This window comes from Nothobranchius furzeri, chromosome 8, assembly GCF_043380555.1.
Source record: "Nothobranchius furzeri strain GRZ-AD chromosome 8, NfurGRZ-RIMD1, whole genome shotgun sequence".
In the NCBI taxonomy this organism is placed as follows: Eukaryota; Metazoa; Chordata; class Actinopteri; order Cyprinodontiformes; family Nothobranchiidae; genus Nothobranchius; species Nothobranchius furzeri.
Window position 1 is genome coordinate 73,468,299 of NC_091748.1, and position 20,443 is coordinate 73,488,741.

The 20,443-nt window shown below is 41.6% G+C and overlaps 1 protein-coding gene across 1 annotated transcript in view; it reads right to left on the minus strand.

Moving 5' to 3' along the window:
- The window catches only part of LOC139071421 (complement factor H-related protein 5-like), a 27,192-nt gene continuing 6,749 nt past the window's right edge, over window positions 1-20,443 (minus strand). The window contains exons 6-17 of the mRNA XM_070553876.1: window positions 18,496-18,681; window positions 17,702-17,875; window positions 14,921-15,085; window positions 14,004-14,165; window positions 13,727-13,897; window positions 13,459-13,644; window positions 12,431-12,598; window positions 10,035-10,223; window positions 7,560-7,745; window positions 7,012-7,200; window positions 2,511-2,681; window positions 1-606 (exon numbers count right to left, since the gene is read on the minus strand). Coding sequence (XP_070409977.1) covers window positions 413-606; window positions 2,511-2,681; window positions 7,012-7,200; window positions 7,560-7,745; window positions 10,035-10,223; window positions 12,431-12,598; window positions 13,459-13,644; window positions 13,727-13,897; window positions 14,004-14,165; window positions 14,921-15,085; window positions 17,702-17,875; window positions 18,496-18,681 — 2,141 coding nt within the window. The 3' untranslated portion in view covers window positions 1-412. The remainder of the gene's footprint in view (window positions 607-2,510; window positions 2,682-7,011; window positions 7,201-7,559; window positions 7,746-10,034; window positions 10,224-12,430; window positions 12,599-13,458; window positions 13,645-13,726; window positions 13,898-14,003; window positions 14,166-14,920; window positions 15,086-17,701; window positions 17,876-18,495; window positions 18,682-20,443) is intronic.

Genomic DNA, 20,443 nt, shown 5'->3' on the forward strand with positions numbered 1-20,443 from the left:
TCAAATGTCATTAAGTTTTATTCTTCATTTAGATTTTAGTCATAGGACAAAATAAAAATCTCAGGGTTAAACTAGTTAAAAACAACACTAAGCTGTGAGGTAAAATACAATTTCATCAACATCAGACCTTCAGAAAAGAAATAGTTAGAAAAATGAGTTTGATGATTTTCATTAATATATAAACCGGAAAAGAAAAAGAAGCAAGCTGGTCATTTACATACATGTTTTTATCTGTTTAAGGAAAAAAAAAACATAAAGACAAGTTTGAAAAAGCCTTTAATAGTAAAACATGCAGGAGCAGAGGATTAAATGTGTTCATTGATATAAAGGATCTAAAAATATTCAGAATTATTAAACTTGTTGTTATAATCAATAACATGTTTGTGTGTTCATATGTATCACACCAAAAGCTTTAACCACAGGTGGGCAGGTCCATCTGTCCATTGATGCACTGTTTACGCATTGGCTCTTGGTGAAGTAGTCTTGTTCCATGTTTACATACAAATGTCAGGTGATCTTCATGAGGCGCATAATATTTATCTCTGTCATTACGTGAAAATTCAATATTGTGTCTCTCCCTCATTTCAGCATTCACAGTGCATGGTTCTGTAAAAGAGCAAAAATGTCAGTTAGAGCACAAAAATTGCAAAAAAATAAAAAGTAAAAAGAAAAATACCTAAAGCAACAATTTTCTAATATTTTCAACAAAAGCATTACCGTAAATCCTCTAATACAGGCCCGGGCCTGTATTTGACTCAAGCTCATCAAGCTCCAGGCCTTTATTGGAAGGAGGGCCAGTATTAGAGGCAGGCCTCTATTTCTATTTGAGCAAAACGAACTAATGGTTTGCTGGAGTTTTTGACAATTAAAATTGCGCCCACATTTTCAAAGTTAAACACATTTCTTTTAACAACGGTAGTTTCTGCTTCAACCCTCCCCCCCCTCCCCCTGCGCAGCAGCCGCAAACTCACTGATGCGCCTGCAGCCTCTCGGAGTTCCTGCTGCTCTAAACATTAAAATAATTATTTCATTTTCTGTTCCTCACTTCTGATTACCTTCAATGGTGTCTGTTTGTTGCAACAGCAGGTACAAAAACTAACTTGTTTTTATTTGACAATTTTTCTGTCCTGTCTGTTTATTATCTTCCTGCATCTCCTCTCAATCCTAAAGAAAAGCTGCTGCCTGGGTTCATATATATTCACCTTATGAGTTACCTTTGAACTGCAGTTCTAAAAGATCTACCGACCGCTAAAACAGCGGAGCGCTTGCTGTTTGGCGGCCGTATCAGTGATCAGTGCGTCGGAGAACAAGGTGATGCCCGCAGCGCCCCGCTCCACAGCATGCAGCGAAACGCATCAGGCGCAAATAAAAGACAGAAAACATTAAAGGAAATGAACCGACATGAACGATCGCGTGTCAGTACCTACGGGAGCGTGGTTTCACAGACGCGGAAGTGATAGCGTCGGTGAAACGCCGGCTGCTCTAGGAAACCCCCGAGCGTTCGAGCGTCAACGAAGTGACACGGAAATGCCGGGCTTTCCAGAAGTAAGTAAGATAACTTACTATGAGCTGATAGTTCGTTGGATTGATTGGTAGGTTGGAAACTCTGATCGTGAATCTGAAGAAACGATGACTGAGCTGTAAAGGCGACTTCCGTTTATAGCCGCGGTTTGTGACGTAGGTGCGACATGGAGGGAATCCCCGCGAGGGGCATGCTGGGAGTCCCTACTTCGCGGATTTTCACCTATCGCGGCCAGGTCTGGAACGCATCTACCGCGATAAACGAGGGATTACTGTAGTTCATACACCCCCTACTGCTGCTCTCCAGAGTGTTCTGCAGCATAATCAGCACGTTCTCTTTGAACTTGATAGTGTAATGACCTGGCTGGGGTTGTAAGCCAGGTGCATTCTGGGTATTGTGTGTTTCCTATCGTTCTGCTAGTTCCTATGTGCTGATTTGCGTGTTGTGTGAGTGTTATGTAAGCCACAGGGAAGGTGATGTGTGTTCTGTGGAGTGGGTTGAATTAGCATGGTTAACTGACACCGTGACTCTGTGTGGTAGGAGCGTGATAGAGGATCGTGTCTGAAGCGTTACAAAGCTTGAAGAAAAAGCCTAATAAAGGTCTGCGCGAACCCCTACTGCCTCCTGCTGGTTGATTTGGGGACTATAACTCTGCCGCTGGGACGCTCATACTTGCTTGTTACCACATTCCATCCGGCCACAATAAGAGACCGGCCATTATTTACCTCCGCTGACTCCGACACCGGCCAAAATTGGAGACCCGGCCTTTAATTGAATACCGGCCTGTATTAGAGGATTTACGGTAATTTAGAAATATATTAGATTTTTCTTTTACATAGTTCTAACTTTATAGGTCATTAATAACTAAAATTAATAAAGCATTCATTCTGAGGTGTATTTTATTTTCTAGCCAAACTCAGATAAAATTCACACACAGCGTCAACAAAAATGTCCTCATTTTAAAAACATACAAGTTTAAGTGACTTACTCATGCATCTCATCTCTCCAGTCCACACACCATTGTTACAAGTTTTAAACCGCCCACCCTTCAGAACGTACATGTTGTAACAGGTGTATTCAACAGTATCACCATTTTCATATTGTTGTTTAGGGAAACCCACAGTCTCTCCATCTGTTAGAGATGGTGGACGCCCACAGCCTAAACGAATGAGGACAATAACACAGACAATACAGTTTTAGGTGGTATTTAGTTACAGCAATCACATTATATCCTAAATGTGTCTGTATTATTTATATTTATAGATTCACTAGGATAAATACAATAAAGTTTATCTCTCACCAAATAGAATATTTACTAAGAAATCACAATGTAACCATAGACACATTACTTAGTGTGTGTGTGTGTTTGTGTGTGTGTGTGTGTGTGTGTGTGTGTGTGCGCGTGCGTGTGTGTGTGTCAGCTCTGTCTTCTTGATCCCCAGTGAGCTGTGGAGGATGGCTGCTTATACTGAGCCAGGATTCTCTGGACGTTTCTTCCTGTTAAAAGGGAGTTTTCCTCTCCACTGTCGCTAAATGCTTGCTTAGTATGAGGATTGCTGTAAAGACTCTTACACTCTGAAACTTTTTTTTTCTGATTGGCTTAATGAACTGACCTGGATTGGGATGTTTATTATGTGAAGTGCCTTGAGACGACTCGTCGTGATTTGGCGCTATATAAATAAACTTGAATTGAATAGAATTATGTCTAGGGATGTCCCGATCAGGTTTTTTTGCCCTCGAGTCCGAGTCATTTGATTTTGAGAATCTGCCGATACCGAGTCCTGATCCCATACTTTCAATATGTAAAAAAATAAAGAAAAGGAAGAAACAGTTCCAGAATGTTCCTTGTTTTTTATTTAATTACCTTTTTATTTTAATTTCTAACAACAGATAACTTCTGTGAGGTAGCTTGAACAATCAAGTAATAAATAACCTAAATTCTTCACTTTTGGACTTAAATGCAAATATAAAAAGTCTAATATAAAAACAGATAGCACTTCAACTTAAAATACCTGGCAGGGGTCTATTTTGCCTCGGCCCCCAAAATGCTTAGATACGTCCCTGGGTATGGGACGGAGTTTAGAAGATGATCTGAATTGTATCAAATATATAAATACTACACGCTGATAAGTTATTGCTTTAAACAGGTACAAACGTGTAGTGGGATAAATCTACCTACATTTAATTTTTTAAGAACTTTGTTTTGTTTTCTTGGTTTTTATTTTCCTGTCTTCCTGTCCTGTCTGTCTCTGATCTTCCTGCATCTCCCAGTCCTCCAGAAAAACTCCTGCCTGCTTCCTTCTTTTTCACCTCACAAGTAACTTTTTAACTAGCAGATCAAACTGATCTATTGACCACAAAAAAAGCGGAGTGTGCGCCGCGCTGCCCGGCTGCGCCAGTGACGAGCGCTGCAGCGCTCGCGCTGCAGCGCGAGCGCGTCCACGCGTCATGCTCAAATACAGACAGAACTTACCAGAGAGAAAATGAACGGACACGAACGACTGTGTGTTAATTATATATTTTTTGGTGACGCCACTTAGGAACTTAGAAAATGTTACTGTGGCCGTGTGCAGAACGCAGCTGGAGTTCATGAATAATCAGCGGTCTGCCTGCCGCTCTCTGCATCTCTGCTCAAAGGAATCCCCGCTACGCTGGGTCCATATAAATAATATAATAAAGGTAGAAACTGGATTTTTTTTGTGCTCCTTCTGGGTGTGTAAGTTAAGGGCATCGGGGAGCCTGACAACCTTTAAGGAGAACCAAGTTGCTCTCCTGTAATTTGAACCCAGTATCCGACTCCGGATCGGGGCTTGGATCGGGAAGTAAAGCCCGAGTCCTGATCAGTCTGAAACCATGTGATCGGGGCCGATTTCCGATCATGTGATTGGATCGGGACATCCCTAATTATATCTTATGTTAAAATGTTGAAATGCTTTATTACCTTTTTTGATTAGCACCAATTTTCAAACCAACTGGGAAGACCCACCTGGTCTGACTGTCCAACTTTATTTATTTAGTAATTTAAGTTTTAAACTTTACCCAAAAACCGGTTACACGTGTGCAAAGGTCTATAGGTTTGGCTTAAATTCACCATTTTATCATCTCACTGGATGCCCTTCCAATTGCTTAGTCTCCACAAGGTGCTTACGCCAAGGTCGGAGTTTTCTTACAAGTTTTGAACACTCGTTTATTCAGTACATTTGCAGCGGTCTCTAGTGGGAATGAAGGCTTTGTGAATCGTACTCTATGGAAACAAAGGAACTAGAAACGAGCAACATGAAAGTTGAGCTTCGGACGGCAAAATTTGGAGTCTTAATTGCCGATATTTGGACATCTTGCCTCTGATTGGCTAACAGCAACATGACTACCACTGACTCCATTTGCTCTGCAATGATGATGTTTTATTTCCACAAATAACACAAACCTGGAGGGCTTCTGCTGTGTGGTGGAGTTGCTAATGCTAACAGTTAGCTTATGCTAGCTGAGATGTTCTACGCGCTTTCCTGGATGTTTTTTCATCTTCCTGGCACTTGCAGAGTACAGACGCTTCTCTTTTCGCTCCCTTATCTATTTTCCCAAGGCTCTTTGTCCTGTCTGCCCACAGAGCGCTTCTCTGCATTTCTTCTGAAAAACCCTACTTTTAACCATGGATTTGATAAATTGGTCATTCAAAACAATTGATAAGATTTTTTCAACAATGACAACGGAGCAGGGGGCTCCCACATGTCCACAGGGGTCACACCCGGTGGGGTATATGCTGGATTCCTGGAGGGAATGGAAGATCATATGCCTCTCCCAGCTGTCCATTGAGGATGTCGAAGACGTGTAGATATTCGGCCTGATGATCACTGGATTTCTCCTGACTGGAGTGGGAGGATATCTGGTTTTCTGGAATTTTGGGAAGACGGGAACGATTGGAGGGCGACCCGCACCCACGGAAAGCACCGTCCGTGTGGAGACTTCACAGACTGGGACGTTACTTGAGGTGAATCGTAAGCTGGACAATGTTCTTGCTGCGATACCGGTATTAGTGCGCAAAATGGATGTCATCTCAGAGAGGGTCACCGGACGGTATGGACAGGTTTAAAACCCAAAACTGGCTTCACTGAAGGACTGGAATGATCAGTTTAAAGACTGAAGTCAGAGAGGAAAATTATCTCAGCCTGACCCAAATAAATTCTTGTTATCTGAATCTGACGCCCTGGTAGCCTTGAGCTGCAAGCAACTAAAGCCCCCACGAAGGAATGCAGACAGATGCTGTGAAAACCCGACACCCTCCCTCTCCCCCGCCTGCGGATTGGTGGACTTCAGCCTGGCGAGGTCATCAACCTGCAGGAGTCAATGTGCTCTGCGCTTCTCCCAGGATCTCCCTCCCACCTGTGGCTACAGTGGCCTTCCTATTGGAGTCTCATGTTGTGTTGTCTAAAGTCTGTTGCATATCTGTTTGAGGTGGTTTGTTGCAGAGCAAAGCTGCCCTCCTAGTGGGAGGGTAGCTGTGAAGTGCCTTTTTTTCCGTTCCTCCCAAATCAATTCCTCATGTTACCCTCTTATCTCTATTAAGGTAGCGCGACTCGGGTTGCGAATGACCACAGTCACCAATTCTTGTCATGTGTCTTGCCCATGTATGTCTGATCTCTGAATTGTGTGTACTGAAACTAATTTCCCTCTGGGATTAATAAAGTATTGAGTGATTGAAATCAACAGCCTTCCCTTTTGTGAGTCAAGATGGGTGAGTCCATGAGTGCGAATTCACGGTGTGATGTAGATCTGTCAGGATTTCCAAATGACCGATTATAATCAGAAATAATAATTAAAAATGTTTTCATAGTGAACCACACCTTTCAAGTTGTGCACATTTTCCCAAAAAGTTTTTTTTGTAAATCACAAAGTTGTGTAGAAAACTATTTTAAGGGGCAAAACTATGCCTGTGTGCTCATTTCTCCATAACAGAGGGAATAGTTTTAAAGCCAAATCAGAAAATTCACAAGCTTCATTCTTAAGAAATTGACCAAGTTCTTTATATGCACTTGGATAACTTGGTTCAAAACATCCATCCATCCATCTTCTGAACCCTCTTTGTCCACGTAAGGTCTAGTGTCTATCTCCATCAGTGAACGGGCAAGTAGGCGGGTATACCCTGGACAGAGAGCCAGTCCATCGCAGGGCAACACAGAGACACACAGGACAAACAATCATGCACACACACACACTCACACTTAAGGACAATTTAGACAGACTAATCAACCTTACAGTCATGTTTTTGGATGGTGGGAGGAAGCCGGAGCACCCGGAGAAAACTCGCTTGCACAGGGAGAACATGCAAACTCCATGCAGAAAGATCCCAGGCCGGGAATCAAACCCAGGACCTTCTCGCTACAAGGCAACAGCTCTAACCACTGTGCCACTGCACAGCCCATTAGTTAAAAACAGTTATGCTTAAAAGAGCTGAATAAAATTGGCATTTGGACCCAAAACAACAGTAAACCTACTTGAGCATGTTGGGAACGGTTCTTTCCACTTTCCTGTTTGTAAACACTCAATTTCTTCAGCTCCCCTTAGATTATATTCATTTGGGCAGTGAAAACGTAATGTTTGTCCCCCAGGCACTTGGTTATTAGCTGGTCGATCTCCAGATATTTTCAGACCCGTGGGCAGGTCCCCAACTGTACAAGACAGAGCTGAGTGAAAAATACAGAGAGACAAATAAGTTAAAATCCAACAGGGATTAATGCTTGGGTCTCTTACTGTCACACCTTTAAAGTTGTGCACATTTTCCCGACATATTTTCTTTATAAATCACAAAGTTTGTGCAGAAAATGATTTATGCAATTTTCAGATCTCGTTTTGTGCATAAGCTAAATGAGTTTTGAATTTTTAGTTTAAATTTCACAAACAAAACAAAATGTCTGAACACATGCAGGCTCGTTTTGAGTTCCAACCTCAGATAAACTTTAAAGTATGGAGTTTGGCTTTTCAAGTTTCAGTTTCATTTTAAATCAAAGCCTAAAAAGTGAAACGAGCCTCGTGAGATTCTTACTTTCACACGTAGGAGGTTGGCCACTCCATATTCCATCATTCAAACATTCAATTGTCGTGTGCCCAGTGATGGAGAGCCCTCGTAGACAACCAAATGTTAATTTTTCTCCTTTCCTTCGTAAATATCTTCCTTCTGCAGGTTCGCTGATGATTACATTGTCTGTTAATACCAGAATTGGACATTTTTCTGTTGAAAAGAACAGAAAATATTATAATGTTGACTTTACAATATAAACAATAGTTTAATGAGAGATATAATTTTACATTAAATTTGTACAATTTACATAACAAATAAACCACAGGCTTTAGAGGTTCCATCTACTCCCTCACATTTAAAGACACGTCTGCTTTGAAAGAAACCAGGGCTGGGTGATATATCAATATTTTAAAAATATCAATATATTGATATAATTTCAAACAAGAGACAAGATGACTCAGTATCATTTATAGCAGGGGTCACCAACCTTTTTGCAACCGAGAGCTACTCAGTGACCAGTGTGTATTTTTCCTGGCAATGGGGGCAGTAGATACCTAAATCATTACAAGCAAGTAGTATTTTTGTGTTGGAGTAAGGCCTTTCCAACAGATGCCCATTAGAGCTAAAAAAAGCCCTGGGAAGTGCAAGCCTCAGCAAAATGACAAGCGCATCAGACACATTAAATGATATTACATAAGAAAACTCTCATGGGATGTAATAGGGCTGGAGACCAACAGCCAGTAACTCAATGTCTTTTGTGCAAAGTTGTGTAATGGTCACCACCTCTCATTTATAGTCACAGACTCCCACCTTTGTGCTCAACGCTCCGCGCTCCTGTCGGCCCGCGTGAGTTTAAATTAAAACATTTCCTTAAAAAGCATCAGGCTACACAGTCTGTAGTCCTACTGCAGCCTGGTCATCGCTGTGAGCTCATCACTCTTAGTGGGCAGAGAACGGACATTACCCACAATTACGGAGAGTAAAAATGGTCTACGTTTCCGTTTCCTCTGCTGGAGCTTACATCCCGGTCAGCAACTTCTACGTTTACTCCTTAATTCTGGAGGCAGAATCATCTCTTCTGTGGAGAAGAGAGACGGTGTCTGCAGCACCAACAGCTGGTGTAAACAATAAGTGGATTGTGGGAGCTAGTGGAATTTTCCAGTGCGTTCCCAACAATTTCAGAAAACAGAATAAGGACAATCAAACACGCAACACAAGACAAGCAAAGAATAAAAAAAGGGAGTAAAGAAGTGAGAGCTGCTGTAGCTGGCTGCAGGTCATGCTGCGCCACCTTAAAAAAAAATCGATATAAATATACAACCAGTGTATTTGTGAAGTTAGCAGGTGTGGCTGCCACTAGCCGCTAGCTTGCTCCCTCTCTAAACGGTCATTACACGTATTCTCATGCATCTGCTAGATCAGGTTTAATGTTCTGCCCTAATCTTTGCCTTTGGCTTCATGGCTTTTAATTATTTGGGGAAGTTTGTTTGTGTTTTAGCGAACTTTTTCACCACAGCTGCTGGCAGAGATGTGTTAATCCCGCATGTGTAAAGAGATGGGCCAAACTCCTTCCGTGTAAACAGGAAACAGGTACGGAGAGCTGCAGCGATGAGACGCAAAGGTATAAACCTACCTGTGTGTTAACAGACAGCTGTACCAGTGTTTCTAAAGCTCTGACTGAAAGAGGCTGGCACCAAGGTTACTGTTTGACAAGAATCAATACATTTTTATGCATATAATCTGATGATGAATTTTTGTGTACATTTTCTCAAGAATGGAGTTAACTTTTAAATATTTTACAGGACGAAAAAAAATCAAGATATTTATTGTATATCAGAATTCAGCTAAAATATATCGAGATTTACATAAGGATTTGTTTTTGATTATTTTTAAGATTAGACTACAAAATGACCATGTAATTCTTATTTATTTGCATTTTTATAACTGAGTTGGTTAAATGCAGATATGCTTAAAAGAGCTGAGTTAAAGTTAGAATATGGAACATTTTAATAAAAAGCTATAATAAACCTCCACAGGGTGTTGGAGGTGTGTAGAATGAATGTACAGTATCTCCTTTAAAAGCTATATTTAAAAAGTTAAATAATTCATTTTTATTCTGTCGGGCACAACGCTGTGTTTATGTTTACATCTACCAGCCACTGGAGCGCACTGTTGCGCTATAAAGTCAGCTCAGCAAAGCAAGGTTGGGACTGTGTAAAATGGTAGACTTGACAAGTTAAGCAGCTGATTCTGAGCCCAGAAGATGTTCTAATGATAAATACTGTTACAAAATAAACTAATTAGTAGAAATTAGTCATTATCCTGTATGATTTGTCTCTAAACATGGTGCTGGAACATGTCAGCAGTGAACCAACAACGGCTGGAAAAGTAGTCATGTTGTTGCAAAACCACTTCTGAACACCAAAGTCCACCAGATTGTCCGTGTTCAATAGTCCACGTTTAAATCAGCATTATGACGCAAAACAACAGTAAACCTACTTGAGCATGTTGGGAACGATTCTTTCCACTCTCCTGCTTCTGAACACTCAATTTCTGCAGCTCCCTCAAGATAATATTCATCTGGGCAGTAAAAACTTAATGTTTGTCCCCCAGGCACTTGGTTAGTAGTTGGTGGATCTCCAGCTATGCCCAGATGTGTGGGCAGGCCCCCAATTAGACAAGGCACAGCTGAGAAAAAAATACAGAGAGACAAATAAGTTAAGATTTACCAGGGTTTGATGCCAGGGTTCCAGGACTTACACACACACACGCACACGCACACACACACACACACACACACACACACACACACACACACACACACACACACACACACACACTGGGGTGGTTGAGATCCACCCGGAGTTCTTTAAGGCTGGATGTTGTGGGGCTGTGTTGGCTGACAGTATCGCGTGGACATCTGGGTCAGTTCCACTGGATTGGCAGACTGGGGTGGTGCCCCCCCTATTTAAAAAGGGGGCTGCAGGGTGTGTTCCAACTACAGAGGGATCACACTTCTGAGCCTCCCTAGTAAGGTCTATTCAGAGGTTCTGGAGAGGAGGGTCCACTGTAATGTCAAACCTTAGATTCAGGAGGAACAATGTGGTTTTCATCCTGGCCGTGGAACACTGGACCAGCAATATACCCTTAAGGGGTCCTGGAGGGTGCGTGGGAATTCGTCCAACCAAACTACATGTGTTTTGTGGATTTGGAGAAGGCGTTAAACCCTGTCCCTCGGGGGGGGGGGGGGGGGGGGTAGGCTTGTGGGAGGTACTCCTGGAGTTTGGGGTACCAGGCCCTCTGATACGGGCTGTTAGATCCTTGTATGACCGGTGTCAGAGCTTGGTCCATATCGCCGGCAGTAAGTCGAGCTCGTTTCCGGTGAGAGTTGGACTCCACCAAGACTGCTTTTTTATCACCTATTCTCTTCAACGTTTATGGACAGGGTTTCTAGTTGCAGCCAAAGTGTTGAGAGGATCTGTTTTGGTGGCCTAAGGATCAGGTCTCTGCTTTTTGCAGATGATGTGGTTCTGTTGGCTTCATCAGAACATAATCTCCAGCTTTTGCTGGAGTGATTTGCAGCCAAGTGTGAAGCAGCTGGGATGAGAATCAGCTCCTCTAAATCTGAGACCATGGTCTTGAGTCGAAAAAGGGTAGAATGCCTTCTTCAGGTCTGGGATGAGGTCCTGCCCCAAGTGGAGGAGTTTAAGTGTCTCGGGTCTTGTTCACAAGTGAGGGAAAGATGGAGTGTGAGATTAGTGTTGCGTCTGCAGTGATGCAGGCATTGTGCCAATCTTTCGTGGTGAAGAGAGAGCTGAGCCTAAAGGCAAAGCTCTCGATTTACCGGTCGATCTATGTTCCTATCCTCACCTATTGTCACAGGCTTTGGATAGTGACCGAAAGAGCGAAATCGTGGATACAAGCGCTCTAAATGGGTTTTCTCCGCACGGTGGCTGGGCTCTCCCTTAGAGATACGGTGAGAAACTCAATCATCCAGGAAGGATTCGGAGTAGAACCGCTGCTCCTCCACGTCCAGAGGAGCCAGTTAAGGTGGCTCAGCCATCTGGTCAGTATGCTTCCTAGACTCCTCCCTGGTGAGGATTTCTGGGCACGTCTAACTGGGAGGAGACCCAAGGGATGACCCAGGACATGCTGGAGGGACTATGTCTCTCAGCTGGCCAGGGAATGCCTTGAGATTCCCCCGGAGGAGCTGGCCCAAGTAGCTGGGGAGAGAGACATCTGGGCCTCTCGGCTTAGGCTACTGCCCCCGTGACCCGACATTGGATAAACGGTTGAAAAGGCCAAAATTTTGGACACAATTTCTCATTCAATGTGTTTCTTTATTTTCGTGACCATGACAATTTACAAAGGCGCCAACAAGTCTTAAACCCTTTTCAGATTGACATTCTGGAATATTTGTGGACAATTCAGTCCGGTTTTTAACCAGAACTGTGTTTTCAGACACACCACTTTTGTACCGGAACTTGTCCTTTCAGCTGCCTTCACACTGAAGGGGGCTCTAGACACCTCTGGAAACTCCTTCAAGACTGTTGGAAAACCATTTCAGGTGACTACCTCTTGAAGCTCATCAAGAGAAAGTCAAGATTGTGCAAAGCAGTAATCAGAGCAAAGGGTGGGTATTTTCAAGAAAATAGAATATAACGCATGTTTTTAGTAAATTTACCCTTTTTGGTCAAGTACATAACTCCACATGTGTTCATTTATAGTTTTGATGCCTTCAGTGGGAATCTACCCATGAAAATAAAGAAAACACATTGAATGAGAAGGTTTTGCCTGTACTGTGTGTGTGTGTGTGTGTGTATGTGTGTGTGTATATATATATATATATATATATATTATTTTTATTTTTTTTTTACATTTTTTTTTCTTCTTACCTGGACATTCTATTGATTTGGACCACAAGCCATTGCTACACGATGCAGTTCCCTCGATAACTTCTCCAGGTGCATTACACTCATAGTTGATGCTCTCACCTTCCATGTATGTTTCTTTTACATCAGACCGAATCGTCAATTTTCCATCTTCTAAATTCTCACAATATCCTAAAAGAAAAGAAATGAGTAGATGTTAATCCCAGGTGGCAATACAATCTTAATTTAGACATGTTCTTCTTTAAAAGTATGTGTTGTTTTTCTTAGTAACCAATTAGTATTACTGTTGGTTTGAGAAAAGCAGTTCATTAGTGCTTAGAAAAGAAATGTACTTGGATGGGTAAAGAGTTCCAAAGTTTGGGTGCAGCATGAGAAAAGTAAGTAAGTAAGTAAGCTTTATTTATATAACACCTTTCACAGACAAAAAGGTCACAAAGTGCTTCACAAGTTAGAACGACACATAAATAGGCTACTATAAAATACAGTCACAATATAGATAAAAAGTCGTATACAGCCAATCCGCATACAAAATATGTTTAGAATGCCCGGAGAAACAAATGGGTTTTCAGATTGCTCTTAAAAGCATCAACTGAGTTGAGTGAACGTAAGAACAGAGGTAACTCATTCCAGAGCCTTGGCGCGACGGCCTGGAATGAGCGATCACCTCGTGTCTTGAATCGAGTATGTGGGACCATAAGAAGATTTTGATCCAACGATCTCAACCTTCGAGAAGGCGTGTAAGGACAGAGCATGTCTCAAACGTACAGTGGAGCCTGACCATGCAGCGCTCTGAATGTCAGCACAAGAATTTTAAAATTGATGCAAGAAGAAATTGGGAGCCAATGAAGAGCTTTTAGAATGGGGGTAATGTGAGCTCTTCTGTTGGCACGGGTCAGTATTCTAGCTACACAGTTTAGAACTTGTTGTAAACATTAAAAGTGAAAGAGTAATTCTAAAAGCTCATAAAGCAAAGAAAAAAAAACTTCCAGACGACCATAGTAGTCATGTGAGATATTAGTTTTTGTACATACGAACACAGGAGATGGTCTTCTTTTCCCATGCTCCATCATTGCATCTAATTGTTTCTCCTCCATTTATCATGTAACCTTTGCGGCATTCATAAGTGACAGAAGACTCGGATAAATACTCCTTCTGATAAGGTTCCATAATAACTGCATTTGTAACGCTAGGTGGTGGCTGGCAGGGCTTACTAGCAGCTGAAAGACATGAAAACATGCAGTTATAGCAGTGTTCATAAAACAACTTCAGTTCATTTAAACTGTGATCAACAAAACTCACGTTTACAGATAGTTTCTACTTCAATTCCTACTAAATTCCATTCTCCATTTAAACAGTTCAGATGAGTGGTCTCAGTTCTGTAGCCTTCATCACAAACGATCTCTAATCTTCCAGGAGAGGTTGTTGCACGTCCATTAGGAATAACGGGAGCTTCTCCACACTGTGTTTTTACTAAAGGATGTGATTCCAAACAGTTACATGAATATTGTTAGACACCAGCAACAGCTCCCTATCCATGCACATAATTACCAGTAAGTAGAATATAGAGATGAATTACCTATACATGGATGGAGAGCAGACCATTCACCATCAACACATGTAGCTTCATCCCACCAGCTTTTGGCAGAAAGTTTATAGTTTTCATTACACGAGTAATAAATCGCTTTGTTGTTGAAAGGGCCGACTGCAAATCCATGTTCAATAGGAGGTATTTTGCACACTACAAATACAAGAGTTCAAAAAGCAAAACCAAGAAAAATGTTTATAAACTATCGACAGGTAAATGACTAAGGCCTAGTCCACACGTAGCCGGGTTAAAAAAAAAAACGAATATCCGCCCCTCCAAAAACTTGCATCCACACCACCTCGTTTTAAAAAGAAACTGTCCACACGTACCCGGATAAATACGTTGTTAAGGACATGCCAGACCTGTAGGCAGCAGTACTTCCCCTGTTCTTAACCTCGTTCTTCGTCTGCGGTCTTCCGCAAGGAGCAGTAACTCCGCTTGCAAAAACAAACAAGCAAAAAGCGCTTGGACAATTGATAAAGCGAGCGCAGCTCTGAGGGCATCCATGCTGTCGGCTAGTGTAAACACAGGTCGCACGCATGATGTCAGCATTTTTTTGTCGCGGAAAGTGACGTTGCAGACCTTAAAACTCCGGTTTTGTCCGTCCACACGCAGACACCCAAAACGGAGAAAACGCAGATCTTCACTTTGGCCGGAGTTTTTAAAAAGATCCGTTTTCGTGTGAAAAAACTCCGTTTTCGTATGGATGACAGGCCAAAACGTAGAAAAATATCTACGTTTTGGCAGATCCCCGGCTACGTGTGGACAGGGCCTGAATCACTGATGGCCTTGGTTTTTAACTTGCTCAAGAGATGACATTAGTAGTTAGGAGATATATTACTGAAGCCACCCAATAACAATATCAATTTTAATTAATAATAATTTATCATTTTTATAAAGATTCTTACCAGCACACTTGTTTGCTTCAGCCCAGGTTCCTTCCTTACAGATAGCAGAGAAAGTTTCTCTATTCCCACTCCTGCACCGGTATTGGACCTGGTCACCACTGATATAGTTGTATTTTGCACCATGAGTAATGTCTGCATCTTGAAAATCAGGAGGTGGACATGATGCTAAAAGCAAACAGACAAACTAGTAAAAATAATTTGTACTGAAGTCTGTCTACAATGTTTTTTTTAAACTAACAGAACAAACACAAATTATGGTCTATCAAATCAGATTAAGGTTTATTTATTTATATAGCACCAACAACCACCTATGGGAGGCCCAAGGTGCTGACCAGCACATAAAAACAAGGATATAAACAACATAGTAGATAAAAGAGAGTAAAACTGATCAAACATAAAAATAATAGAAAAGTACAAGTAAAAGTAAGTAAAAGCCATGAAGTAGAAAAGGTAAAAATACAAAAGCCAGTGTCAACGATGTTGAGGGAAAGTTAGATAAAAGTGAGTTTTCAAGTGAGACAAACTCTTGTAGAGAAGGTGCTTGCTTCACTGCCAGAGGGAGTTCATTCCAGAGTGTAGGGGCCGTTACTGAGAAGGCCTAGCCTAGTGAACTAGACCAAATTCTTGCTTTGCAAAGTTTGGTCTAGGAATGCTCCACTGGAACCTCTGCAGCCCCTAACAGCATTCTGGCTGGCCAATCACAGCTCTCTAGAGGGGTTTCAAACACATAAAGAGCTGTGATTGGTCCATAATGGTGGGCCAATCATAGTGCTCTATCTGCTTAGTGAACAAATCACAGAGCTTTATCCGCTTTGTGGGCCAATCAGGGCACTCTATATGCCTGGTGGGTGGAATGATGCAACAGAGTGAAACAAGATGGCAACAGCTCGTTTGAAACGGCTTTTACATCAATTTTGGACTATTAGAACTTGGGCTTCATTAGAATCAGGAGCAGATAGATGTATTTAAGTAGGTTTTTTTGGTTTTAGAAAAAATTATGTGTTTTCTCCTTCTTCAACTGTAGACCGTCTCATTTACCGATGGCTGTTGCGGTGAGTATGTCACATTCATTGTCCAGTAGCATGCGGAGATCATTTGAAAGACAACGGTAGAACCTGACTAAGCTTAAAAAACATGCTCGAACAACCATGTTTATTTGTGCATCAAATCTAAGGGCTGCTTCAATTTTCACCCCTAAATTAGTGACCACAGTCCAGGGTATCTGCGGGTCCTTAAAAAGTCTTTAAAAGACTTAAATTTGCTTTTCCAAATTTAAGGTCTTAAAAATCCTTAAAAATGACAAATAATCCTTAAATACAGTTTCCAAATGTCTTAAAATTACCAAAGACCTAATAAACAAGATTCTTTTATTTCTATAAAATTTTCATGAATTTCTAGTTAGTGTTCAGCTTTTTTGTGTATGATGTTGGCAAAAGCGGAACCGTACACATTCAGTTGGTTGTGAAAGGGGGCTATTTTTAGATGAGCACATTAGCTGGTTAAGCTAGTGGGAGCTCGCGCCATGGGGAAGTGCAAGTTTAATGGTAACTGGATGGCTAGTGCACGTTTGCGACGTGGTTAGCACCGGTTCCAGGCAATAGCTGGAAATTATAGCTTAAATTTGGTCAAAGTGGCCTTAAAAAAGGTCTTAAAAAGTCTTAAATTTGGCTCCCTTAAACCAGCAGATACCCTGACAGTCTTTTTGTATTGTTTCATGGAACCACGATCAATTTCATCACCTGCTCCAGCTCTTTCACTAGGGCTGAGTATTATAACCTCAGTTTTAGACTCATTTAGGAAGAGGAAGTTAGCAGCCATCCATGACTTAACTTCCATTAAACGGTCCAATAACACAGATACAGAGCCTTCTGCTCCCCGAGAAAGAGAGGAATAGATCTGGCAGTCGTCTGCATAAAAATGGAACTTAACACCATGGCGCTGAAGGAGGACCCCCAGGGGCAAGATGCATAGTGTAAACAGAAGTCCCCAAGGCACTTCACAACAAAATCAGTCATTCACACACACATTCACACGCTGGGGGGATGAGCTATAATGTAGCCACAGCTGCCTAGGTGAGGCCTGTCCAACGCTGGCGCCACCGGTCTCTTCTTATTTAATTCTCTGTATGTAGGGATTTCAGCTCCTTGGTTTTCTCAACAAATGAGTAATTTCTTTCCTGAGAACTTGGCTCACATCTCAAGAGGATGAACATCACCGTTCAACCTCCCGTCAGACCGTAGCTGTTCACGAAACCCATCAATGAACAGAAAGTGCAACAGCTACTAAAATACTGGGGAATCGTCTATTTAAACCACCTTTCTGTTCTACATAACTGAGAAATGGTTGGAGAAGCACAAGATGGATGTTTGGAGATAAACTTACGATTTTATCAAGTATTTGCAAAAAAAACAACAACAAAAAAACAACATTACTGCATCAGCAGAAAAGGCCAATGGTAAACTAATCTGTCCATAAAGTAGTCTGGACTGTGGCGAGATAACAAACAGCTGAGGGATCTGACAAACCAAACTGAAAACTTTGATGAAACCAGAACTCAGAACACAGACATGATCAATATTTCAAACTGCAGACATTAAAAGGGAGAAAGGCATCGACAGCAATAATAAAAGCTAAATCACATTTCTAAATCACTGATAGCCTTGGTTTTTAACAAGCTCTGGAAATTACATTTTAGTTAAGAGAAATAAATAGTTTCATTACTGAAGCTACACAATTATTACAATCTGATGAAATTTCACATTTTAATGAAAAGTTTCTCACCAGCACACCCCGTTGATTCAGTCCAGGCTCCTTCCCTACAAGTAGCAGTGAATGTTTCTCCATTCCCAGTCTGGCATCTGTATCGGACCTGGTCATTTCTATTGTAGCTGTCTTTTACACCATAAGTAATGACTGCATTTTCAAAATCAGGATGTGGACATGGTGCTGATGTTACTAAAAGCAAAAGAGGGAAAAATAATTATTTGCACTGAATTCTGCTTGTTACATAATAAAGAACTTGGCTCAAAATGCATGCATTGCTTTTTTATAACGTAATTCTCTGTAGCTATGGATGCCTGCTCTGTGGTTTTATCAACAAATGGGGTTTTTGCCTCAGAACTGTCGTCACATCTCATATGGACGAAACCCGTCAATGATCGAAAAAGAAGCAGTTTGATCCAACAGCAGGTCACGTGTCTAAGAATCCTTGGGTAAGATGCTGAACACTGAAAATGACTCCCTAGGTACCATGAAATGGCAGTCCACTGATCGTCAGGGTCAATGCAGAGAAAACATTTCCCCGATGGGACCAAAGGAAAAATTGTAGTTTTAATTTTGATCTCGATCAAAACAAAAAAAAAAGTAACATTGATTTTTGTCTTTGAGCACCTCACCTTCTATCACCTTTTACTCAGTAAGATCTCAGGGAGCTGATCTAAATCCAAACTAAACTAATTTGTACAATTATTTTTTCATACAAGGTACAAAGATTTTATTTGTTTCAACAAAATTATCATGAAAAAATATTTATTTGCATTTTCTGAAAAACAACTGAAATGTAAACTCTGCAGTACCTCGGCAAAGTGGTTTTGGTGTCCAGCCATCTCTGGTGCATGTGGCATGTTGAGCTCCATCTGTTCTCTCATAGTACCATTTACAGCCATAGCCCACAGTGTCACCTAACCTGTTTCGGCCCTGGGTGTCACGAGTGGTACCCCAAGATAAATTATCTTCTGGTAGATTACGTGAGCAAGTAACCTCTAGAACAAGAGAAACAAAAACAAAATATAAACACACACACACACACACACACACACACACACACACACACACACACACACACACACACACACTTATATCTGAACATACATGTAAACTAGAGCTATTCTAACTCTACACCTGAGTTAAAGGTGTCTAGCATGTGACTATCAGTGAGAGTGGGGTTGCCGTGTCTCCTCAAGCTAATACTGCAGTGCCAACAACTGTAATTTGACGATGGCCAGCACAAAGCTCCAGAGTTGTTTAAAGTGGTTGCAGTAATCAAATTTTACCACATGATGTCATTTTTACAATATTTCTGATCCTGATCAGACGCCTGAGCCACCTCAGCTGGCTCAACTGGCCCCTGGCAGTAAGACGTTTCCTGTTTTCAGTGTTGCACTTTGTGTAGCTGTTTGGTGTTTGGGGCTCACTAAAACATATCTCTTGCTCTCTGTATCAGATGTTTAGTTACTCCTCTGCCTCCTTTAGTGATAATGGGACGTGTAATAAATGTAGCATTTTTGTAGCTTTGGAGACGAGGGTGTCGGAATTGGAGGCCCGGCTCCACGCTGTTGTAAATCCCGTAAACAGCCGTAGTTACTTAGCTAGTGCGGGGCTAACTAGCTCAGAACCACCCCGTAGCGATCCTCCAACAGAACCCGAGCAGCCGGGACGTCAGGCTGGCTGGGTGACGGTACGCAGGAAGCATAGAACTCAGCCCGTCTGTAAAAACGACTCTCCCTTGCCCTGCCTCCAACATTCCTCCATCTAAAAAGGCTAGGTTATCCAGAGTTATCTCTGTAGTTATGCTGCTATAGGCTTAGACTGCTGGAGGATACTCTACTACTTTCTTCTACATTCTGCTCACTCAGGACTTTTCTCATAAACCATTACAGAAAATCCAAATCCTCTCCTCCAGACTGTGTTTTGCATACGTGCATCCAGCACGTAAAACAAGCTAGCTGCTGTATTGTGAATCACTGTTATTGTTTACTTTCATGCTCCTAATTATTACGTAAAATTGCATTTACAGCTGCAGCAAAAGGTCTGAGCCCTGTGTCTGTGTCCTACACGCATTTTTAAATAACAGGTCTGATCTAAAATAATAACCTACATCTATAAATCCATCTAGAACCACACCGCTACTTCTGGACTCCAGACGAGTCCTGTTAGCATGACTGCAGCAAAACTGCTAACCGTGTTCGCTCCGGTAAGGAAAGAACAAGTCCTTTGGGAAAGCTATGACACACACACACACACACACACACACACACACACACACACACACACACACATACACACACACACACACACACACACACACACACACACACACACACACACACACACACACAATCTAAAAGATGATCTCTATATTTTAACATTAGAACCTCCATGACATCCTGGATTAGTGCAAACAACGAGTTGAACTAAGGAGTTACTCCAGCATCAGGAAGATTTATTCTGGTAAATTGTTGGTTAAATATTTTCCAGAATTATATCAATAAATACACACAGCAGTAAAACTAGATTACTGAACTATATTGGGACACATGATGGAGGTAAGACCAGCTGAGAACTTGTCAGCTTACAGCTCCCAGTGGAGCACAGCAATGAAATATTTAAGAAAAGTAAACAAACTGTACCAATTTTGGTTCTGAAGATGAACAGAATCCTCCTCTGTGTCCAAATTGGGTCACAGGTCTTCTGAGTCAAACAGTCTAAAACATGTCTGTACCTCTGGTAGTGATATCCAGCTGG